At 40.6% G+C, this 20,572-nt stretch overlaps 1 protein-coding gene across 5 annotated transcripts in view; it reads right to left on the bottom strand.

Annotated features, from left to right (window-relative positions):
- Positions 1-20,572, bottom strand: part of NEMP2 (nuclear envelope integral membrane protein 2) — a 38,181-nt gene that overhangs the window by 17,484 nt on the left and 125 nt on the right. For 3 of the 5 annotated variants that reach the window (XM_064286892.1, XM_023542732.2, XM_023542726.2), the window contains exons 2-8: positions 11,554-11,669; positions 9,188-9,419; positions 8,976-9,048; positions 7,727-7,820; positions 6,436-6,550; positions 4,490-4,715; positions 228-404 (exon numbers count right to left, since the gene is read on the bottom strand). In XM_064286892.1, the coding sequence (XP_064142962.1) occupies positions 228-404; positions 4,490-4,715; positions 6,436-6,550; positions 7,727-7,820; positions 8,976-9,048; positions 9,188-9,419; positions 11,554-11,669 (1,033 nt within the window). Of the gene's footprint in view, positions 1-227; positions 405-4,489; positions 4,716-6,435; positions 6,551-7,726; positions 7,821-8,975; positions 9,049-9,187; positions 9,420-11,553; positions 11,670-14,548; positions 20,568-20,572 lie in introns of those variants that run through there. The other 2 variants (XM_010602700.3, XM_064286891.1) reach the window with 2 other exon arrangements.

The following is a 20,572-nucleotide window of genomic DNA, read 5'->3' as shown; positions in this document are numbered from 1 at the left end:
GCAGATCAATATTTAGTCTGACATGTGCAGTTCTGTGCCAATCGGAGAACTGAAGGAAAAGAGGAACAACTGACAAACTTCCTCATCACCTGTTGTCTAGGAAAGTCGTCTGTTTCTAATCTGAAATATCTTTACCAAGCCACTATGTTATTTTCAAAACAATTCTTACCCAAGCTAAGGGTTCAAACAACCGAACAGGGCTTATGAACAACGAAATGCTCGCTTACTTTTTAGGAGCCTGGAGTCTGGAGACAGCCAGCCAGGATGAGAAGTCGGGCCTGAGGCAGGCTTGGCGCAGCTCCTCCAGAGCGCTGGCTGTCGCGGCATCGGCTTGTTCCCTGTATTCTTCGTCAGTAAGATACTGAACCACCAGTTTTTCTGATGTAAACCATCTCTTCATTTTCCTAAAACATGCAATATTTGGTTGCTAGATTCCTGGTCATATTTGATTGCTTAATCCAATCCTTAGGATTCATACAAATGCATTTCTTAGAAAGCAACAGTAATATTTTTAAACTTCCCTGATATAATACCTATGCTTTTTCTTGTTATCATGAATGAGGTATATAGAACCTGTAAAACTCGTTTCTGTTGAGTTGACTCCAAGTCTTGGTGACCCCATGTGTGTCAGAGTAGAACTGCACTCTACAGGATTTTCATGGCTGTGACCTTTCAGAAGGAGATCCGGTAAAAAAGCTCATTGCCGATTCTGACTCAGCGACCCTATAGGACACAGCAGAACTTGTTCCATAGGGTTTTCAATGGCTGAGTTTTCAGAAGTAGATCACCAGATCTTTATTCCGAGGCACTTTCGGGTGGGTTCAAACTGCCAACCTTTTGGTTAGCAGCCCAGTGCTTAACCATCTGTGCCACCCAGGGACCCCATACAGAACCTATAATTTGGGTCTAATAGTACACTTTCCCTTTTCCTAGATTATCCTGATATCCCTAAGGCATTTGAGAATCGACTTTTGGTAGAGATGTTAATTGCATTTTTCTTCTTCGGTGATTTCTAATCACACAGTTAAAAGTCTGGCTTCTTTATGCTTGGCCTGCTGATTTTCTCAGCACTAACAGAAGCAAGCCTTTGGAGAGTTCCTTTTATGGAGGCCTCACTCACCACTTACCCCCGAGGCTGAAAAGCAGGAGAATTTGTGGGATATCGCCTCCACCTAGTGGTGATGCTGCTGATAAATCCCAGAGAGGGAACAAACATTGTATGAGGGTGTTGTATGTGCAATAATTTATAATTATGCTTCCTTCCCCAGCATCAGAATTGCCAGGAGTTTTCTATTTTGAATATATTTTCTTGAGGGTTGAAACCTTAAAAATCTATATTTTATCTTTTAATGCTCACTTGGTAGTTGATAAGCTGAATTAGGAACTGCTTTTTTTTTTTTTTTTAACATTACTTTCTTTTCTTTTATTGAATACCTAGACATGGTTTAAGGAGCCCCGGTGGTGCAATGGAGCCCTGGAAGCACAGCGGTCAAGCGTATAGCCACTAACCAGAAGGTCAGCAGTTCGAATCCACCAGCTGCTCTTTGGAAGCCCTGTAAGGCAGTTCTACTCTGTCCTATAAGGTCACTATGAGTCAGAATCAACTTGACGGCAATGGGTTTGCTTTTTTTTTGATTTGGTGATGCAATGGTTAAGTGCTTGGCTGCTAACAGAAAGGTTGGTAGTTTGAACTCACCAGTAGCTCTGTGGGAGAAAAGACCTGGTGATCTGCTCCCATACAGATTTCAGCCTAGGAAAACCTATGGAACAGTTCTACTCTGTCCTATAGGGTTGCTATCAGTTGGAATTAATTCGATGGCACACCACAGATATGGTTTCCCTAGAGAAGAAAACCCTGGCCTCTGAACCAGAAGACTCGGGCACAAGACCTAGCTTTGAGGTTTACTCACTGTGTGAGCTTGGGCAACTCCTTAGCAGTTCTGAGCCTCACTTGCTCATCTGAAAAAAATCAAAGTAGTAATATCCATCTCATGGTGTCACTCTATGGATGAAATGAGATATTGTGTGCAAAGAGCTTAGCACAGTGAGTAGCCTACAGTAAGTGTTCAGTAAGGATAATCCAAGCAGTAGCTACAATTTATTATTAAAATATATGTATACAGTTCTTTGCAAACTAGTAAGTACTATACAAAAGCATTCTTTCTCTGGTTTATTATTTAACCTAGAAGTTCCTATTTTATCCCCTAGTTCTTCATATAATTCTTCACTAGCAAAGTGAAAAGCTGAACAAGGTATAGTGCATTTTGATTGTTGCTTTCATGCTAACAGAATGCACAGGAAGTCCTATATTTGTGACCACTTTAGTGAAAAAGTCAGACCAATATATTTCTTTTATCATTCTGTATTAACTATCATTACAATCTAATTGTTCAAAGATATCATTAAAGTTATCAGGCCAAGAAGCCTGCAGGGAGTAACTTAATAGATGAAATGACAGAATTCAAATTTTACATATCACAAGAAAACTACCTACTTTTTCGTCTCCCCAAATGAAGAATTTTACCTATGTTATGTATAATGAATACTTACCAAATATCCATAATTATTATGTAATTAATTAGAAGCCAGAAAAATTATTAATTTTACTTACTGATTTATTGATACATTACCTTAGGCCCTTGCACATTATCACCATTCCACGTTAAAAAAAAAACAAAAAACTCAGGTACATAATTTATACTTTAAAGCTCTTCTGCTTAAAAGAATCATTGTGCAGGTGACAGAACACACTTTGCTCTTGGCAGGGCAGCTGGAAGACAGAATCCTACCCTGGGTTCCTCAGGCCACAACCCTGGCAAAGAGCCAGAGACCTGGAGGAGGAAGCCCTGGGTAATTCTAGTCACTGCTGGCCTCTGGTGGGTAGGGCAAAGAGAGAACCGGTCATCATCAATCCCTCTGACCCATCCTGCTGCCTCTCAGATCCTCCAGCATCCTCTGGACAGGGACCCTATCCTGTCACTGGTATACTTTGACCCTGTGACAGTGCCACATAAGCAGTCACTAGATCTGTAAACTTCTAGTTACCATAGTTTCCTATTCCCTCACAGCCAATTTACCTCTTTAAGTATTTATTAACTCCCTCTTCCAGCCCTTGGTCTGTCTCACTGCCCTACTCCAGGCCCTTATCAGCTCTTGCCTGGACAACAGCGATGTCTGAGACTGGTCTCCCACCACGCAGACCCCCACTTATATCCACTCTCTGTGCCAGAAGATGGATGGGCCACACCCTGCCAGCCGACGATGTTCTTGGTATCTGGTTTGCTTTTTGTTTGTAGAATGTATTCTTACTTTTAATTAGATTAGTTGCCAGCATTTAGGGTCATAAGAATTCACATTCTAATCCACATTTCCAGCTTTTCTAGAAGCCAGAGCCCATCTTCCCATATAGCAAGAGTCAGCTCAAGCTGAGCAGTAACTGCCGCCTTTTAGATGAGGCCCTATTGTAGAATTTCCCAAAGCCCTCAAGATCACCTCCCTGCCTAAGGGGTATCTGGTCGGCATCACTCATTACAGTATGTTCCTGGCCTTCAGTATTTGAGTTTATAATTCCTGTCTAGGCAGCATCAGAGACAGCAAACAAAAATGCAGGATGCTTAACCTCCCACTGTGTAGAGGCTATAAATAGGTTCTTCAGCACGGCCTGTGAGGCCTCCGCAATCTGGCCCACGCCTACCTCTCTGGCTGCATCAAGAACAGTGCCTCATGATGGTACCAAAATGGGCTTTCCCACCATCAAGAAAGCTCTTACCACATCTATTCACCTGGCTATTTTGATTCATTCTTCAAGATTCAGCTCAGTACTATCTCCTCCAAGAAAGCTTTCCTGAACTTTCTCTGTAGTAAAGATACAGAGATTTATGTCCATATCTCAGCAAAGTATACCTCAAGGACCATCTCTTTCATCTGTGCACCTGACACAAGAACAGGTGCTCAAACTCAATAACTGAGGAGGCACATGAACAATAAACTATGACAGTAGAAGTTAGCTCATCCTTCTTTCTGAAGTTTCAAAGGGCTTAGGCCTTAACTTAAAACATAAGAGAAAAGAAAGTCCTAAATCTTAAACATAATTTATGATTCATTTCAGTTCCTAAAACTTATCTCATAAACACAACACATAATACTAAAGCATCTTTGGGCTCTAATGCAAGGAAAGGCAAAATGAAAAATAGAAATTTTAGGCAACCCAGAGCCCAAATAATTTTGCCACTGATTTAAATAAATTCTAGGTAGGTTGTAATTACCTAGTCATTGGTGATGCACCACTAAAGGTTTAATGAAGACTAGAAATGGAGATGGGATCAGATGCTTAAGTTCTCTTTCCTTCCTCTCTCTCTCAGTGAAATCTCCAGATAAAACATTTAATTCCAAGATTAAACATGGTGTGCCCCCAAAATTCCCCCAAACGATAACCAAAACCAGACTTTAAATGTCTATTCACTAGGAAATTAAAAAATTTGATGCACACCAGCTCATATAGTGGAATACTTTGACTGGGTAGCGCAGACTTCTGGAGCACAGGATGAGGACCATCACTGCATATGCAAACTGAGGCACGGATGTCCCGGAGTAGATGAGAACCAGGGAGATGAGCCGCAGCGTCCACGTCAGGAGGTTTCTGCTCCTTTCGTCAACAAGGGGTCCATGTTTGTAACAAACTGCAAAGCTGAAAAATCCAACTATCAAGATATAGCCTGTAAAAGAAGAAGAATATAAAATAATGTAAACTTGAACAGTTGTATGTAAAACCTGGAAGAGACTTGACTTAAAGCTAAGAACATATCAGAAAACCTTAATTTCTTTTTTTTCCAATTAAGCAAGGTTAAAAATTACATATAGAGCTAGTTATCACTGCCAGGTGACATACTGGGTTGACTTCACAATCATTTAGGACATATAATAATAAGTAATTAGAAATTACTATTTATAATAGTAAATTATTATGACATATAAGCATATTTGTTTTTTAGTCCTATATGACCAGATGTTATGATTGCTTTGAATATGAATAAGCCTCACAGCCATAAAAAAAAAAAAAAACCAAACCTGTTGCCACTGAGTCAATTCCGACTCATAGTGACCCTACAGGACACAGTAAAACTGCCCCACAGAGTTTCCAAGGAGAGGCTGGTGGATTTGAACTGCAAACATTTTGGTTAGCAGCCATAGCTCTTAACCACTGTGCCACCAGGGCTCCCTAGTCATAAGAGGAAAGTGTAGTTTTACAGTGAGGAAGCAAGCTGTCTCCCTCCTAATCCAGTGGTCAGTCTCAGTATTGCTGTGTCTCCAGTTGTGATCCAATGCGAAGTGCATATCACCTCTTACATATTCTACCGGAAGTGTTTAATTTGTATTTAAGCAAACTTCAATACCCAATTTCTGGTTTACAGGAACTACAGGGGAGAGGGGAAAGTAAAGTTATACCACAAAGAAGTCATCAGATAAAGCCAGAAAGTGGGACATTCTACGGATTAATGGAGACTTACAGGACATAACAGATGCCCAATATGGCTCTGAACTATATCCTAAAAAAAAAAAACAATCCAGTGCCATTGAGTCGATTTCGACTCATAGCAACCTAGCTTATATAAACTAGCTGTAAATGATGTTTAGGAAATGTGGGTAATAGATGATTTGATGTACCTGTTAATTTTGTCAGATTGATAATTATTTTGACTATGTGGGAAAATGCTCTTGTTTTTTAGAGATGCATAATGAAGTATTTAAGAGAATATACCACGATGTCTGTGATTTATTTTAAAAATGCTTTACCAAAGTAACAAAATAAGGCATAAACATAAAATGTTCAGGCAAAAAAAAATTGCTTTTTTGGGAAGGAGGAGCTTTGTGAGAAGTTTGGTGCTAAGGTTAGGAGAAAATCAATTCTCCCATTCTCCACTATTTCCAGTTAAAAAACAATAACAACTACAACAATAAAAAAGGTAAGAAGATGTCTTGCTTTTGTAACATAAAACAAGGAGAATCAGTGGTTTCTTAATAGCCTCCCTGTTTCTGAAAAGTCAAGTTTTCATTTGTCATTTTACCTAGGATTTTTCACCTTTCTTGCTGACTATGTTAAGAAGAAATGAAGAGACATATTTTAGAGAATTTTTTACCAGTTAGAGCTTAACCACAATTCAGAAGCATGTGTAGTCAAAAGGCACAAACAATTTTTTGTTCTTTTGATCATTAGAACAGAACTAAGAAAGAAGCCAGGGGAAAATGTCTAAAATGAGACGGAAATGAACTGAAATCACCAACTATGGGAATAAAATAAATAAAATATTTTTAAAAGCACTTCTTCTGAAAATTTAGATGCTGGAGAGAACAACTCTAAATTTATATCGAAAGAACACCTCTAGTTGTACTTATCAGCTTTACCAAAAGAGAATGTATTTTTTAAAAATCACTTACCTAATAAATATATTCTGCTTTCATACCACAGCCTCTTCAGATCTTCCATCAATTGGCTTAAAATGTAAACTGAAGCAAACCAACAACCAACCATTAGAGCCCCAAACGTGCTATACTGTGCATGGAAGAAAATAAACGACACATTTTTTTTTTTTTTGGTTCATTCAGTCTTATAAAAATAGATGTAAACAAATAAACTCTTTGTATTAGAAACTTCTATATCAAGCTGCATTGACGTCAGTCTAAGATACTCTCTACTTGACGCATGGTCTACCAACCAGCAGCATGACACCACCTGGGAGCCTGGCAGAAATGCAGACTCTCAGGCCCCACTCCAGTCTGCTGAACCAGAATGTGCATTTGAACAAGCCCCCCAGATGACTTGAATGTACATTAAAGTTGGAGAAGCACTGCTCTAAGGAATAAATTTACCTCAAAATAGTGCTACGTTACAAGGCTTAAAGTAACTGCAGCATTATCACCATGAATTAATATTTATTTATTCTCAACTAAATGCAGGGAATTATTTTACCCAAGGTGTTTCAGAGAACTATAATGAACAAATCCCTAGATGTGGCAATGCTTTAATTCAAGGCCCTGAGGGTTCAGTGTTATGCAATCCCTAAACTCTGCATAAGACAAGAGAAATTTTCACTCAACATAGAATTAGCCCGTCACTCTTAAGCAGAACACATTTCCAAACCAAATCCATTGCCATTGTGTCGATTCTGACTCATAGCAAACCTATAGGACAGAGCAGAACTGCCCCATAGGGTTTCAAAGGAGCACCTGGTAGATTTGAACTGCCAACCGTTTGGTTAGCAGCCATAGCTTTTAACCATTACGCCACCAGGGCTTCCATTCTGATTCATAGTGACCCAACAGGACAGAACAGAATTGCCCTGTAGGGTTTCCAAGGCTGTAATCTTTATGGAAGCCGGCTACTACATCTTTCTCCCGAGGAGCAGCTGGTGGTTTCGAACTGCCGACCTTTCAGTTAGCTGCCAAGTACTAACCACAGTGACACCAGCCTCCTTAAAAACACATTACCTAGAAAATAAAGTCTCAAAAAAAAAAAATCACAAAACTTAATACTTAGTTAAGCCTACATTTAGTAATAACTAAAGCAGAATCTTTAGAAAAAGATAAACTTCAATAAAAGCCAGTGTATACAATGAAGGAACACAGCTTGAATTAGGAGCTGTCAATCAATGCAAAGCAATTTTGGTCAATTTTTCATGTTTTATGAGATCATGGTTTCCATTTACTCATTTACACATAAGATGCCTACCTTCGGAATGAACCTTTTCACCAACAGCAGGACAAAGACAAATGTCATCAGAACACCTAGCACAGTCCCGGAAAAGTAATAGAAAATAGGGCTTCTGTGAAGACAAGCAGATGAAAGCTATTTAAATGCCACGTAGCACTTAAGTACTAAAAACGTGCTTAACCTGATGACAGTAGCCATAAAGAATACTAAAAAGAAAAAAAATTCAGATGGCAGCTCTGATAACACCCTATACTCTTAAAAAATGAAATCAGTACTTGAAATTTATGGTAAATAGCTTGCCACTAATTCAAAACAGAACATCTGTGTCACCGTCTATATTCAGAGTCTGATTCAACAATAATTACTGAGCACCTATCATGGAGCAGGCACTGGCTGAGAGCGTCACATGCATTCACAACCCTGTGAAAGAGCTATCCATGTCTAACTTTACAGAGGAGGAAACCAAGGCATCAGGAAGGAAAAAGACCTTTCCAAATTCAGCATCTGATCAATGGAGGATTCAGAGTCTTGGTCCAGCTCCTCTGATTCCAAGTTTTCCCTCCTATTATGTATGCACCGTACAGTTTATAGAGACCATGGATGACATGAAACACACTTGGTTATATTGTGAGGAAAGCTAGAACACGAACAATGTTAAGAATAGTTAGTGAATGTTGGATACTAACTAACATGAGCAAGCTAAGAAGTAAGATATTATTGGAAAGAGGATCCTTTTTCTATGAGAAATTGCAAAGACAAAATATCAGAACAATATATTTACCAGATATTTGTTAAATTCAACCGTCTGCATCAGAGCCACAAATCTAGGAAGCAGCTTTAATGTAACAGAAAGAGCAAGGCATCTGGCATCAGAAAACCTAAGTATAAATCTCGGCCCTGGCAAGAAATAGTTGTGTGATGATGGATGTTGGTTTTTTCATCTATAAAATGAGAACAGTAATACAAAGCTCACATAATTGTTATGATCAAATCAAATCAAATAATGTATGTTCATAAATAAGATCTAATCATGCATGTGGATGTACTTTGTAACATACACATATCATGCTATGCAAATAACTGTTACTGTTTTTGAAGGTCTTTTAAGCACTATCATCAGACCTGTTGTTTGCAAAACCTAAAGCAAGAGGTTGTAAACAAGAACTACAAATGCACAGTAGTGTGGAAATATATTTAGTGTACCTTCAAAAATGTCCTAAACTCCTTTTGATTTACAAAATTAAGAAAGTAAAAAATTAATACTTACTGACTCAAGGTCTTTGCATAAAAGAAGAGGAAAATGCCTGTCATAAACACAAGGAAGAGATTGAAGTCCATGACTGGGGTAAAAGAAAAAACAGAAGAAACAAAGAATTTGTGTCAATATAGCATTAGAAAGAAAAGTCAATTTATTGAAATGTCACCCCAGAAAAACTGAATCTAGAAAGTCATATATAATAAAAAAAAAAAAAAACTGACCGTTTTGATTCACTCTTATTGTATAGGTAAATATCTTTCTTACAGGCTTCACAGAGAAACATACAGTCTCTCCATATGGATTGATGATTATGGTTATTTCATTAGACTCCTTTGGTGTCCAAAAGTTATGAATCACACATTTGATAAAAGATATAACGGTTTCTGGATACTGGCAATTATGTCTTTCTGTGATATATAAAATATGGAGCAAGCCTGGACTGGTAATGTCCACCTACAAAACAAGAACAAACAAATCCATAAACACAAAACTACAATTTCTTATAAGCTTCTTAAAAGCACAAGCAGAGGAGTAAAGAGATCCCATGATTGAGTAAAGAACACTACAATGCACATGGTAATGGTCTGACCCCATGAATGGACCCCACAGATCTGTGTTTGGGACCAAACACACACTGGGCTGCAGACACTTTTGAAAGTGAATGTTTCTTTCTCTGAGCTGTGGTTGATTTAACTCACTCTCCTGGCAACTGTGGAACACTGGCGGCCCAATGGTTAAGAGCTACAGCTGCTAATCTCAAGTTACAGTGGTCAACAGACAGGTGAAAAAGGATGGGATAGAAAAAAATAGTTGGCAAACTATTAATTGTATCATCAGTAATGGTACAATTGAACATCAAGTGCTATCATGACACAAAGCTCTAGCTATTCCCCCTGCCTGGAATATTCTTTCCCAGCCACCCTCTTGGGTAACTCATCACTTCCTTGAAAGCTTCCTCAAATGTCACCTTCTCAATGAGAACTAGCATGACCATTCTTTCTAATACTTCAACTTGTCCCCTATACCTCAGTCCCACTTACTCTACAGTTTCTTTTTTCATAACACTTATTAGTTTTGCAATTTTCTTCTCTTTTACATTTATGGTTTATTATCTGTCCCTCTCTCCCCCTGAGAGTATAAACATCTACAGGGGCAGGGATTCTGTTTTGTTCAATGATGTATCCTAAGAGCCTGGGACAGTTTCTAACACTCAGTAGGTGCTCAGTATATATCTGTTGAATGTCAAATGAAGGAAAGTACGAAGCTATTGAAAGCAAACTGCTATCTGGCCGTACCTGACATCAGAGGTGACACCAAAATTTCCATGCGGGAGGAGATTGGAATAGCAATTATTTTAGAAAGTAGGAGAGTGGGTGTTGTTTTCAGCTGTGTTTGAATAGCGAGCATACCGTATTCACTTCGATGGCCTATTTATTTGGACTGACTTGGGGAGGGGTTGATGAAGAGTATGGAGGAGTTAATGTCCTCTCTCATACCAAACCTCCACGTGTCTGTCAGTTTGTCGTACTTGGGGCTTCTGTGTTACTGTGATGCTGGAAGCTATGCTACCAGGATTCAAATACCAGCAGGGTCACCCATGGTGGGCAGGTTTCAGCTGAGCTTCCAGACTAAGACAGACTAGGAAGAAGGGCCCAGCAGTCTACTTCTGGAAAGATTTAGCCAGTGAAAACCTTATGAATAGTAGCGGAACATTGTTTGATATAGTGCCAGAAGATGAGCCCCTCCGGCTGGAAGGCACTCAAAAGATGACTGGGAAAGAGCTGCCTCCTCAAAGTAGAGTTGACCTTAATGACGTGGATGGAGTCAAGCTTTCGGAACCTTCATTTGCTGATGTGGCATGACTCAAAATGAGAAGAAACAGTTGCAAATATTCATTAATAATCGGAACATGGAATGTGCAAAGTATGACTCTAAGAAACCATAATGCTCCTTAGAAGCAAGGATGGTAAGACTATGTCTCACATACTTTGAACACATTGTCAGGAGGGATCAGTTGCTGAAGAAGGACATCATGATTGGTAAAGTAGAGGGTAAACAAAAAAAAGGAAGACTCCCAATGAGATGGATTGACACAGTGGCTGCAATGATGGGCTTAAGCATAATGACTGCGAGGATGGTGCAGGACCAGGCAATGTTTTGTTCTGTTGTACGTGGGGTCGCTATGAGTCGGAACCAACTTCATGGCACCTAACAACAGTAACAACTGAGCGCTTAGCCACTGCTCTACCTAGGCTCCTCCTCCCATACCACCCACCCCTTAATCCACTGTTTGTCATCCCCATGTCAGCTTTCATATTGACACACAGCTCTAAGTCATACAAAACCTACTTTGTATTATTGGAATTAAAAAAACCCATTTCCATGGAGTCAATTCCAACTTATAGCCACCATATAGGGACAGAGTAGAACTGCCCCATAGGGTTTCCAAGGAGCGGCTAGTAGATCTGAACTGCTGGCCTTTCGGTCAGCAGCCAAGCTATTAACCACTATGCAAACAGGGCTTCATTTTTGAAACAGTACCTTTTAATTTCCTGCCCCAAGACATGATTTAAAAGTAGTCCCTCACCTGTACAGTTGACCATATGTACTTCCACCTTATTTGGGTATTTTGATTGTAGCAGTAACAGCCTGACTCAGAACTTTTAATTAAATCCACTTCCTTCAAAGCTTTACACCTTGGAACTGAAAGATGGAAAAAGAATACATCTCTTAAACATTTAATCTTTACCTTTTTATTTATTTATTTTTATTCACAGGGATAATGGTAGCAGTCTGAGTACTCTATCACCAACAATTTCTCCTACGTGGCAATTACAGTCTTTCTGCCTTTCCAACTTAGCAGGAGACAGACAGCCCAGTGTCAGTACTCATATGACATATGAAGGCACTATAAGAGGGCAGAGAACAGACCTTTTCCATCTTGGAGTGGAGGGAGAAAATCAAGGGCAGCTTCCCAGAAGAGGTGACAAGTGAGCAGAACACTGAAAGATAAGTAGGAAGCAACGAGACGGAAGCTGGTAGAGGTAGGAAGTGTGTACAAAATCATGGAGATGAGAGAAATGGTGTGAGTCAGCCATTCACAAAGATGAAGTGTAGGGAATATATGAGGACATTTCAACACTTGAGGCTGGAAAGGTAAACAGTGGACTTCATCCTGAAAGCGGAAAATTGAAAGATTTTAGGTAAATATCAGATTCTTGAAGGAGTTCTGGTGGCGTAATGGTTAAGCGCTCAACTGCTAACTGAAAGGTCAGCCGTTTGAACCCCCAGCTACTCCACGGGAGAAAGATGGGCAGTCTGCTTCTGTAGAGATTTACAGCCTTGGAAACCCTACAGGGAAGCTCCACTCTGTCCTACGGAGTTGCTATGAGTCAGAATTGACTCAACAGCAAGGGGTTATAGGTTAATAAAGTCTCAGCAGAAAACTTTTGACACTCAAAAAGGTTTAACTGAAAAGCATTCAGTGAAGATGTGAATAGGCAGGGTGAGGTTCCCAGGTACCAGGAAAAGCAGGAAGTCTTTAACACTGTCGCCCTGAAATGATAAGGGGAGGACCTGATGTTACTAGAGCTAGAAGAATGATAGCCTAATGGAACACATTAGTCACTGCCAGAAGTTCAGTGGAATAGCAGGGTGAGGTTACTGGAGCTTCAACCTCTTTCTCCTGCCCTTCTGCCAGTGCCTCTCATTGGCCAAACCCAACAGGAAGCTGGCAAGCAAAGCCCAGGTGATGCAGCTCACTGAGGTGAGCTTCCAGGCACAGAGCAGGGGAGAGAAGGTCAGAGAATGGGTCTGTGGGAACAGAGAATAATCAGCTCAGTGAGGAAAAGACAAGAGCACATTTGTGTTTTAGAAAGGTCACTCTATAAGCACTGTAGAATATTAGATGGGAAGAAGAATGAAAGCAGAAAAACCATGAAGGAGGCAACCAAAGCAATCTAAGCAAAAAAAAAAAAATGAAGGCAGTGAGGAGGGCAAAGGAACAGATTAAAGAGCTCTTCATAAAGTGGAATCAGCAGACTTTGGAGATTCATTAGATGAGGGAGAGCAAGAAGATGACATGAAGGTTTTCGGTGAGTGGACAGATGGTAAGGGCCTGCACCCAGAAAAGAAATACTGGAGCAGAAGCAAGCTTGTGGGGAGAAAGGGAAATGAGTTCACTTTTGGAAGGACTGAGCTTTGGCTGGTGGGACTAAGTGAAGATGGAGAGGTCTGCAGCTCAGAGGAAATTTAGCTGAGACAGATGTGAATACACAAGTGTGTATGTGTGTTTAGATATGTGTGTGTGTTATATACTAACACAATATAATCAGTATATCACAGTACAATATAATATTCAGAGAGAGGAGGGTTGTGTCATAGTGCAGGCAGTAGATATGGTAAGCGCCACAAGAAAATTACAAATGAACAGGGTTCCTTTTATTCTGTGGCCATCACTATATTCAAATTTGAAATGAAGCAGGATGAAAGTCCTAAGTTCTTCTGGATGCAGGCTGAGCTGTCACCACTACATCTGTCAAATAAGAAATAGAGGAACGGGGGATGCTGGTGGGCACACACAGAAACAGGCCTTACACTCGGCCCCTCACTCCTCTCAGGAAAGTGTGGTCAGCTGTTTCTCCAGAAAAACCTGAAGCGAAGCTAGAGCAACCTGCTACACTGCAGCTGGGGAAGGACTGGGTGACCAGCAAGAACTACTCAACAATTACCTCCACTTAAGGAATAGTGCTGAAAACACTCAGGTCCCTTTTCTGGCTAGGAATACTTTTAGCATTAAGCTGGAGAAAAGCAAAGACAGACTGAGGGAAAGAACACCCACCCACTGATGCTGTGAACACCCACCACTCTCTGAAATACAATGAACTTCATAAAAGCCAGGGTCCTCAGGCGACTCCACAGAGCAGGGAATTTACACGAGGACACAGTCTACTCCACTGTGACACTGTATAATCATTTACTCTTAACACTGTGAAGAAATGCTTAAGCTTTTATATATACAAACAAATTTGCAGAGTTTGAAAGTCTGAGATGCAAATACAAAAACCCAGGTAAGGCAAGTCTCAAAAAAAAAAAGCATGAGAAAGAAGGACCTCTGTCAAATACGGGATTCCAAAAATGAAAAATGCATTCCTGCATGGTTTTGTCTAAATACAAGAGCACAAAGGAGAAAGCAGAATCAGTGCTACAAAATATAAAGCAACCAATGCTGAACTGCAGTTTTGGGTATATCTGAGATGCAAATGGCTCCTGGCCAAGGGCTTCACAAGGAAAAGGCCATTCCCAGGACATCAAAGGTTTGGCAGCAAGCTGTAGAAAAGATGTGTCTTAGAAGGCAGTGTAGAACCTGGAAGAATCTAAGCAAACTGATGAGAACACATTAAAAGCCCTGATAGTAAGCAGCAGAGACAGGATTAGAACAAGGTCACCTGACCTGCCTTCTAGTATTCCATGCTCAGCCTACACATGGCCTCCTGTGGAGTCTCTCAGCAGGAACCAGGGCTAAGTGGCAGACTAGAGTTGAGAACTTTATATGGCCCTTGATAAGGGAAGGAAAGTCCTACCTATTGTAGGAAAGGGACCCATTCCAGTGGGGCAAGACAGTAAAGGGCACGAGGGCCACAGGCCCCAGCAGCCCCAGTCCTCATAAAGATGTTTTACTTCCAGCCAGTTCTGTCTTTGCGGTTACTTTTAGTAGCACATGATGCTCTGGCACTGTTTGTGCCTCCAGGGCTCTTCCCTGCAATTTCTCTCCTAGTAGGCTCCGCTGCTTTAAGGGCTTGAATCAAGGCCCAGTAGAACCATTGGTAGTGATCCGAGGGGATATCTTCTTTGTGATGCCTGAGATTTGCAAACGAAGGCTGCCTTGACATGAAGTTTTCTCCGTTTGGTCCAAGACTGCCTCCTAAATCATTTCATACCTGTAGCTCTTAAGAACAAGATGCAATTTAAGTATAGTGCAATCATTTGAATTTAGGGGTAAACGCTTCTGTTGTCCAAGTCATCTTGTACTCAGATTACCGCAAGGAGTCCCTGGGTACAAATGGTTAATGCACTCAGCTGCTAACCAAGAATTTGGAGGTTCAGACAACCAAGGGGCACCTCAGAAGAACGGCCTGGTAATCTACTTCCGAAAAAGCTACCATTGAGAACCCTAGGGAGCACAGTTCTACCCTGATACACCTAAGGTCACCATGAGTTGGAGTCGACTCAATGACAACTACTGCTTTTTTTTTTTTTTTTAATATCAACTCAATTTTATTATCTAATATAATGAACCATAAAATTGTATATACATATACATATATATAATATTTAGATGAAAGTTTACAGAAAAAACTAGTTTCTCATTAAACAATTAGTACACATACTATTTTGTGACATTGGTTACCAACCCCACCACATGTCAACACTCTCCCTTCTTGACCTTGGATGCCCAATAACCAGCTTTCCTGTCCCCTCCTGCCTCTAAGCCTTGCCTCTGGGCTGGTGTGCCCCTTTAGTCTCATTTTGCTTCACGGGCCTGTCTAACCTTTGGCTGAAGGGTGAACCTGAGGAGTGACTTCATTACTGAGCTAAAAGCTTGTCCCGGTGCCATACTTTCTGGGCTAACTATTGGGTTTTTAATAGCTTTCCAGATGGTCTCCCTGTTTCCAGAATTGCCCCCTACAACTTATTCTCCATATAGATCTTTTCTTTTTTTTTTTTTTTTAAACATAATCCTGTAAAGACGTCAATCAGAGCACCGCCCCCGCCTCCGTGCGCCTCCAGGACTTCGTCTCCTACACTTCCCACCCACTCCGGCTGCTCCAACCACACCAACCTTCCAGCTCCTCCTCAAAATGCCAAGCCCACCCCCGCCTCAAGTCTTCGTACTTGCTGTTTTCTTGGCCTGCAACTCACTTCCCCCAGATCTTGGCAGAGCTTGCTCCTTCCGATAATTTATGTGTTTGCTCAAACGTCACCTTTTTAGGAAGGCTTTCTCTGACCCCACTATCTAAAATAGCACACTTCGACTACCTTCACCCCCTTTCTTCTTACTCTGCTTTACTTTTTCATCATATTGCACATGGTTTTATTACCTTATACTCTGTCTCCTCATGAAGTAAGGAATGATGCATGTTCATTGCTACATACCATTTAAAAAGCTCTGAGTTAAATATTTGTCCTCTGTGCGTTGTAATTTGAGAGGATTATTGGGTCGCTATGAGCCAGAATCGACTCGATGGCAACAGGTTTGGTTTTTTTGGTTTACTGGGTTATTTAGGCATGTGCCGCCTAGCCAGTGAAAGCTTGGCTAATCTTTATAAGAGCCTCACCTATGCCAGTTAGCACCATAAAAGGAGATGCCCGCTGGCCCTCCCTTTGAGACAAGCTGACGTAATAGGGCACCTTCTTCAGTTTGTTTTCGTTTTACTCTTATTTGGTATATCAGTATATTCTGGGTAAGGGACCTCCCAGTTAGAAGAAAAGAACTTGCTCTTAATTTCACCTCGGCCTTCAACCAGATTAAAGAAAGTAAAGATGAAAGTAAGCTGTTCTGAATACCAATGCCGATAGACATGCTCCTAAAAATGTTTCCAACAGTGTTCCCCACTGCAATTTTCCAGAGTGGCCTCTGGCTTTTGAGGTGAGGTTAATGTAGAATTTACATAATACATGAGATGTCACAGAGAAGGTGTCAGCATTTTATGGTGTCCTCTGGCTGCCCTCCATTCTTATTACCTCTCTCCTTTACCTCAACCAACCCACACAAGAATTCCTAAATATCCAGGGGACTAGGAACTCAGTCAACCACAAAGAGCCACAGGCCTAGCTCCAAGTGAGTTCAGGTGAACCTTGAGCCACAGGCTAGTTAGACTAGGCATGAGACAGTGACTTGTGACAATCAAGATTACTATTGAAGCAGGCCTACTGCCTTCCTAGAGTGACCCAGCTCTTTTCGTCATAGATTGATTAGGCCTCTCCTCCCTTCAGCAGTCTGCTTCTGGGGGTATTTCACTATTCAGTTTCTATCTCCTCTATCTCCACCTGAGGGAGGAAAACAGAAAACATAGCCAGTTTGACTATTTATTTGCAACTCTATCTCCTGATTAACCCCTGACACTGAAGGCTATTCAGCTGCTTACATGTCTGCAGTTTGCACTTACTCATGCTACTCCAGTCTTTGCTGGTTAATTGTGCAAGGATATAACCTCCTGGTGGGAGATGTAGGCAAACACAAATACATCACAGCAGCAATCTCTCTAGGATATAATTCAGAAAATGAAATGGAATTTCCAGGAATTTATAAAAACTTAATAATAATCATTCCTTTGGTCAGAAAAGAATGATACTTGCCTCGGCAGAGCCACTGCTTCCATTTGAGACTGAAACATTCCCATGCTGGAGGGTAACCCATAACCTATTGACTTCCTCAAACCTGATTTAGGCCAGGAGAAAGACCTGGAAGTGTGGGTCATCCCAGCTCTGTCTTAAGGAATATCTGTGGGACAAACTCTGAATGTCATCCTTATTATGGCTACCCCAGCAAGGCTGTGTTTCCAAGCCATGGAATTAGCATCTCCTTCCTTAACTCCCTGTAGTCCTCACAGGTTCTCTTGATTCTTTCAATAAACCTGACTTCTGGAGAATATATTTCTAGACAGTTGTGTCCAGACTGCTAAAACAAGTACATGAGGCATTAACTATTTACATCACCAAAGGATTTGAGTTAGGGTTACCCGAACCCAGCGGTATTTTTAAATGCCACTCAGTTTACAAATATCCACTTAATCTAATTTTAGGACTATATATCATATATTAAAAAGTAACAGCTGCATATCAACTACTTTAATTAACAAATTGAACTTAAAATCACTCCTATATATTGTACTTTTGCCACCAGGGCTCCTGTCATTTATTAGTTTGCCTAAATGCATAAGTATATATTCAAACTAAAGAATTTAGTCATATGTAAGGTAAAAATATTCAGTCAAAACCAGAAAAGAGCAGGTAGTACTTAAGCCTACTTATAGAGCATGCTAAAAATAAAAAGCACAAACACTTCTCAAATCTTAGCAGGTCTTAAACAGCCCCCAACATAAAAATATTTCAGCAATGTTCCTCCTGAAAACTTAACCTTAGATGGCTCTCAGACGGGAAAAAGAATCTTCAGATTAGACTATCACAGGGTAATATCACATTAAATTATACTGCCGTTTTCTCCATTTGGTTTATAACTGTTTTTCTTTTGGGGCAAGGGAAAGGGAGGTAGAAGTATATAAAAAAACAAACAAAAAACCAACAAACCTTAACTCATGAGAGTTCAAATGAAGGAAGAGTTTTTGTTTTTGTTGTTGTTGTTGTTTGTTTTAACAAATTCTCATTTTCAAAGGAGTTAGCAAGTAGCACCAAAGTCACAAAGGTAATTTTTCTATTAAGCCCCGTTTCTTTTTATTTGTTTCATTTTTTAACCTGACTTGAGTATAAATCTTCGTTTTTATTTCTCCAAGAATATGAGTAAAGAATGAAACTGAAATTAGCACATGCTAAGGTCTGATGTTAACTTCAAATACAGATGTTTATTCTCCACAGGTGAATTTGAAAGCTGTGATTTTGAACAGTTTGTTACAGTTGATGCCTGAACTTCATTTCAGCATCACATGGTTTCTGGAGATCTCTCACCCAGTGGTTGCAAACCAAACGTAACTCCTGGCTTGTAGTTTTTCTTCCTCTCAGCCAATGACCTGTCCCTCCTGTGCCAACTGCTTCTGACTTTCCTCCAGTGTGACAGAAAGCTGGCCTTGGTCAGGATGTTCTCCATTTTATGGAAAGCAGTGTGTTCACGACAGAATTTTAGAACAGGAAGGCACCTTAAGTCTCTCACATTACAGATGTGCCCTATTTTATGAAAGGAAGTACCAGTTATTCGTCTCAGGATTCCTCACAAAACAACAGACTTTCAGAGTGGCAATGGTTCTTAGACTTCATCTAGTCCAGAGGTTCCAACATGGTGTCACAGGCACATCACAGGATCCTGGCTGCTTCACAGTCCACACTGTAAAGCTTATCTGGAATGGTAAGCGTCACTATATGGCTACAGAGGTTGCCGTTTTTCATAGCTGTGGACTAAGTGTCCACCGTGCATGTCTCAGGCAGAACAGAAACTCTGATATGCATTTCTAAATGTCTTTGATTAACAAAATAGAGAAGTAAACTGTTACCGCTAAATGTGGTAAGACAAACTTGAAAAAGTGTTCCCTGGTGAAGAAAATATTGGAAACCATTCAGCCAACAGAACATCTTGATTTTACTGACGAGAACACTACAGACCAAAAAGGTTATGTGCTTAGACCAAGGTTTATACTACCAGTAGGTGACTGAATGTAACGACTGAAATAGAATCCAAGGTTTTGGGTGTTGGTCCGCGGCAACATTCAATTCCCTGGCTGCTGCCATGCCCATCCTCCTTCCTCTCAGAGAGATCTGTATTGTATTTTTTTTAATCAATATATCCTGGCTACAGCTCTTACTACTAAGCCTTCTTTTCCTCATCTGTAAAATGGGTATAATAACAGTATGTACCCCCATAGGGATACTATGAGTATTAAATAAGATAATGCAGTTAAAGCACTTTTAACACATCTGGCAGGTAGTAAACAGTCACTGTGTGTTCAATGAAAGCTGTTATAGAATGGATCCACAAAGCGTAACTCTGCAAGAATTCCTGGGTTGGCATTTGTGGCAGAGCCTGAAAATTGACTAGCCAACATTCATTCTCCCCTTCATCCCTAAACACCCAATCCTGATTTTATTGGCGGGGATGGGGCGGGGGGAAGGGGGGCATATGTCCAGCTAAAAAACCTCACTGGGCAGCCTCCCTTACAACCAGGAGTGGCCAACGAAATGAAGGGAAGTTGGTGGAGGGAGCACCCAGGAAATCTTTTCAGAGATTTTATGGACAAAGAAATAAAACACAGGGATGCTAACTAAGCAAATTAGTAGCAGTTCTAGAGTAAAAAGTTGATTTTCCTGACTCCCCTTCTGTGCCAAGATCTTGAGAACATTCCATAGATACCCCTAACAACATTACGAGCTGCTGTCTCTTCTTGCCTGTCAGTCATTGTGCACACTTTAAAAAAACATCACATTAATCCCGTGAGGCGTCATTATCAGTGTTTTAATATGACCACTTACGTGCCTCCCTCCAGGTCACACATCTGATCGGGGCAGCGGAATTTCGGTCTAATTCTAACACCAAAGCTCTAGTCTCGGCTCCCAAGGAATAGCTACATAAATTATGAGAATTTCAACATAAACTGATACACTGTAGAAAAAGCCCTGTGTTGAAAGGGGAGCGGTAAATTCTAGGATGGGCTGTGCCAGCTACTAGCTGTGTGACCTTAAATCATTACATTTCTGAGTTTTGGTTGCTTCTTCTGTAAAACAAGGGAACTGGGTAAGACTTTGAGCTTTGCTGTTGCTTCTAGTTCTAAAATGATAAAACGTCCAAGAGCCAGCGGAGAACCCAGAAGTCCAGATGGCAGAAAGGGACGGTACGACCTGTGCAGGCCGCTACGCGCGCCCGCTACCGGGTGCCCGGGTTA

Source organism: Loxodonta africana, chromosome 6 (genome assembly GCF_030014295.1).
Source record: "Loxodonta africana isolate mLoxAfr1 chromosome 6, mLoxAfr1.hap2, whole genome shotgun sequence".
Classification (NCBI taxonomy): Eukaryota; Metazoa; Chordata; class Mammalia; order Proboscidea; family Elephantidae; genus Loxodonta; species Loxodonta africana.
The sequence above is the reverse complement of the archived record's forward strand: the minus strand, read 5'-3'. Positions and strand labels throughout refer to the sequence as shown.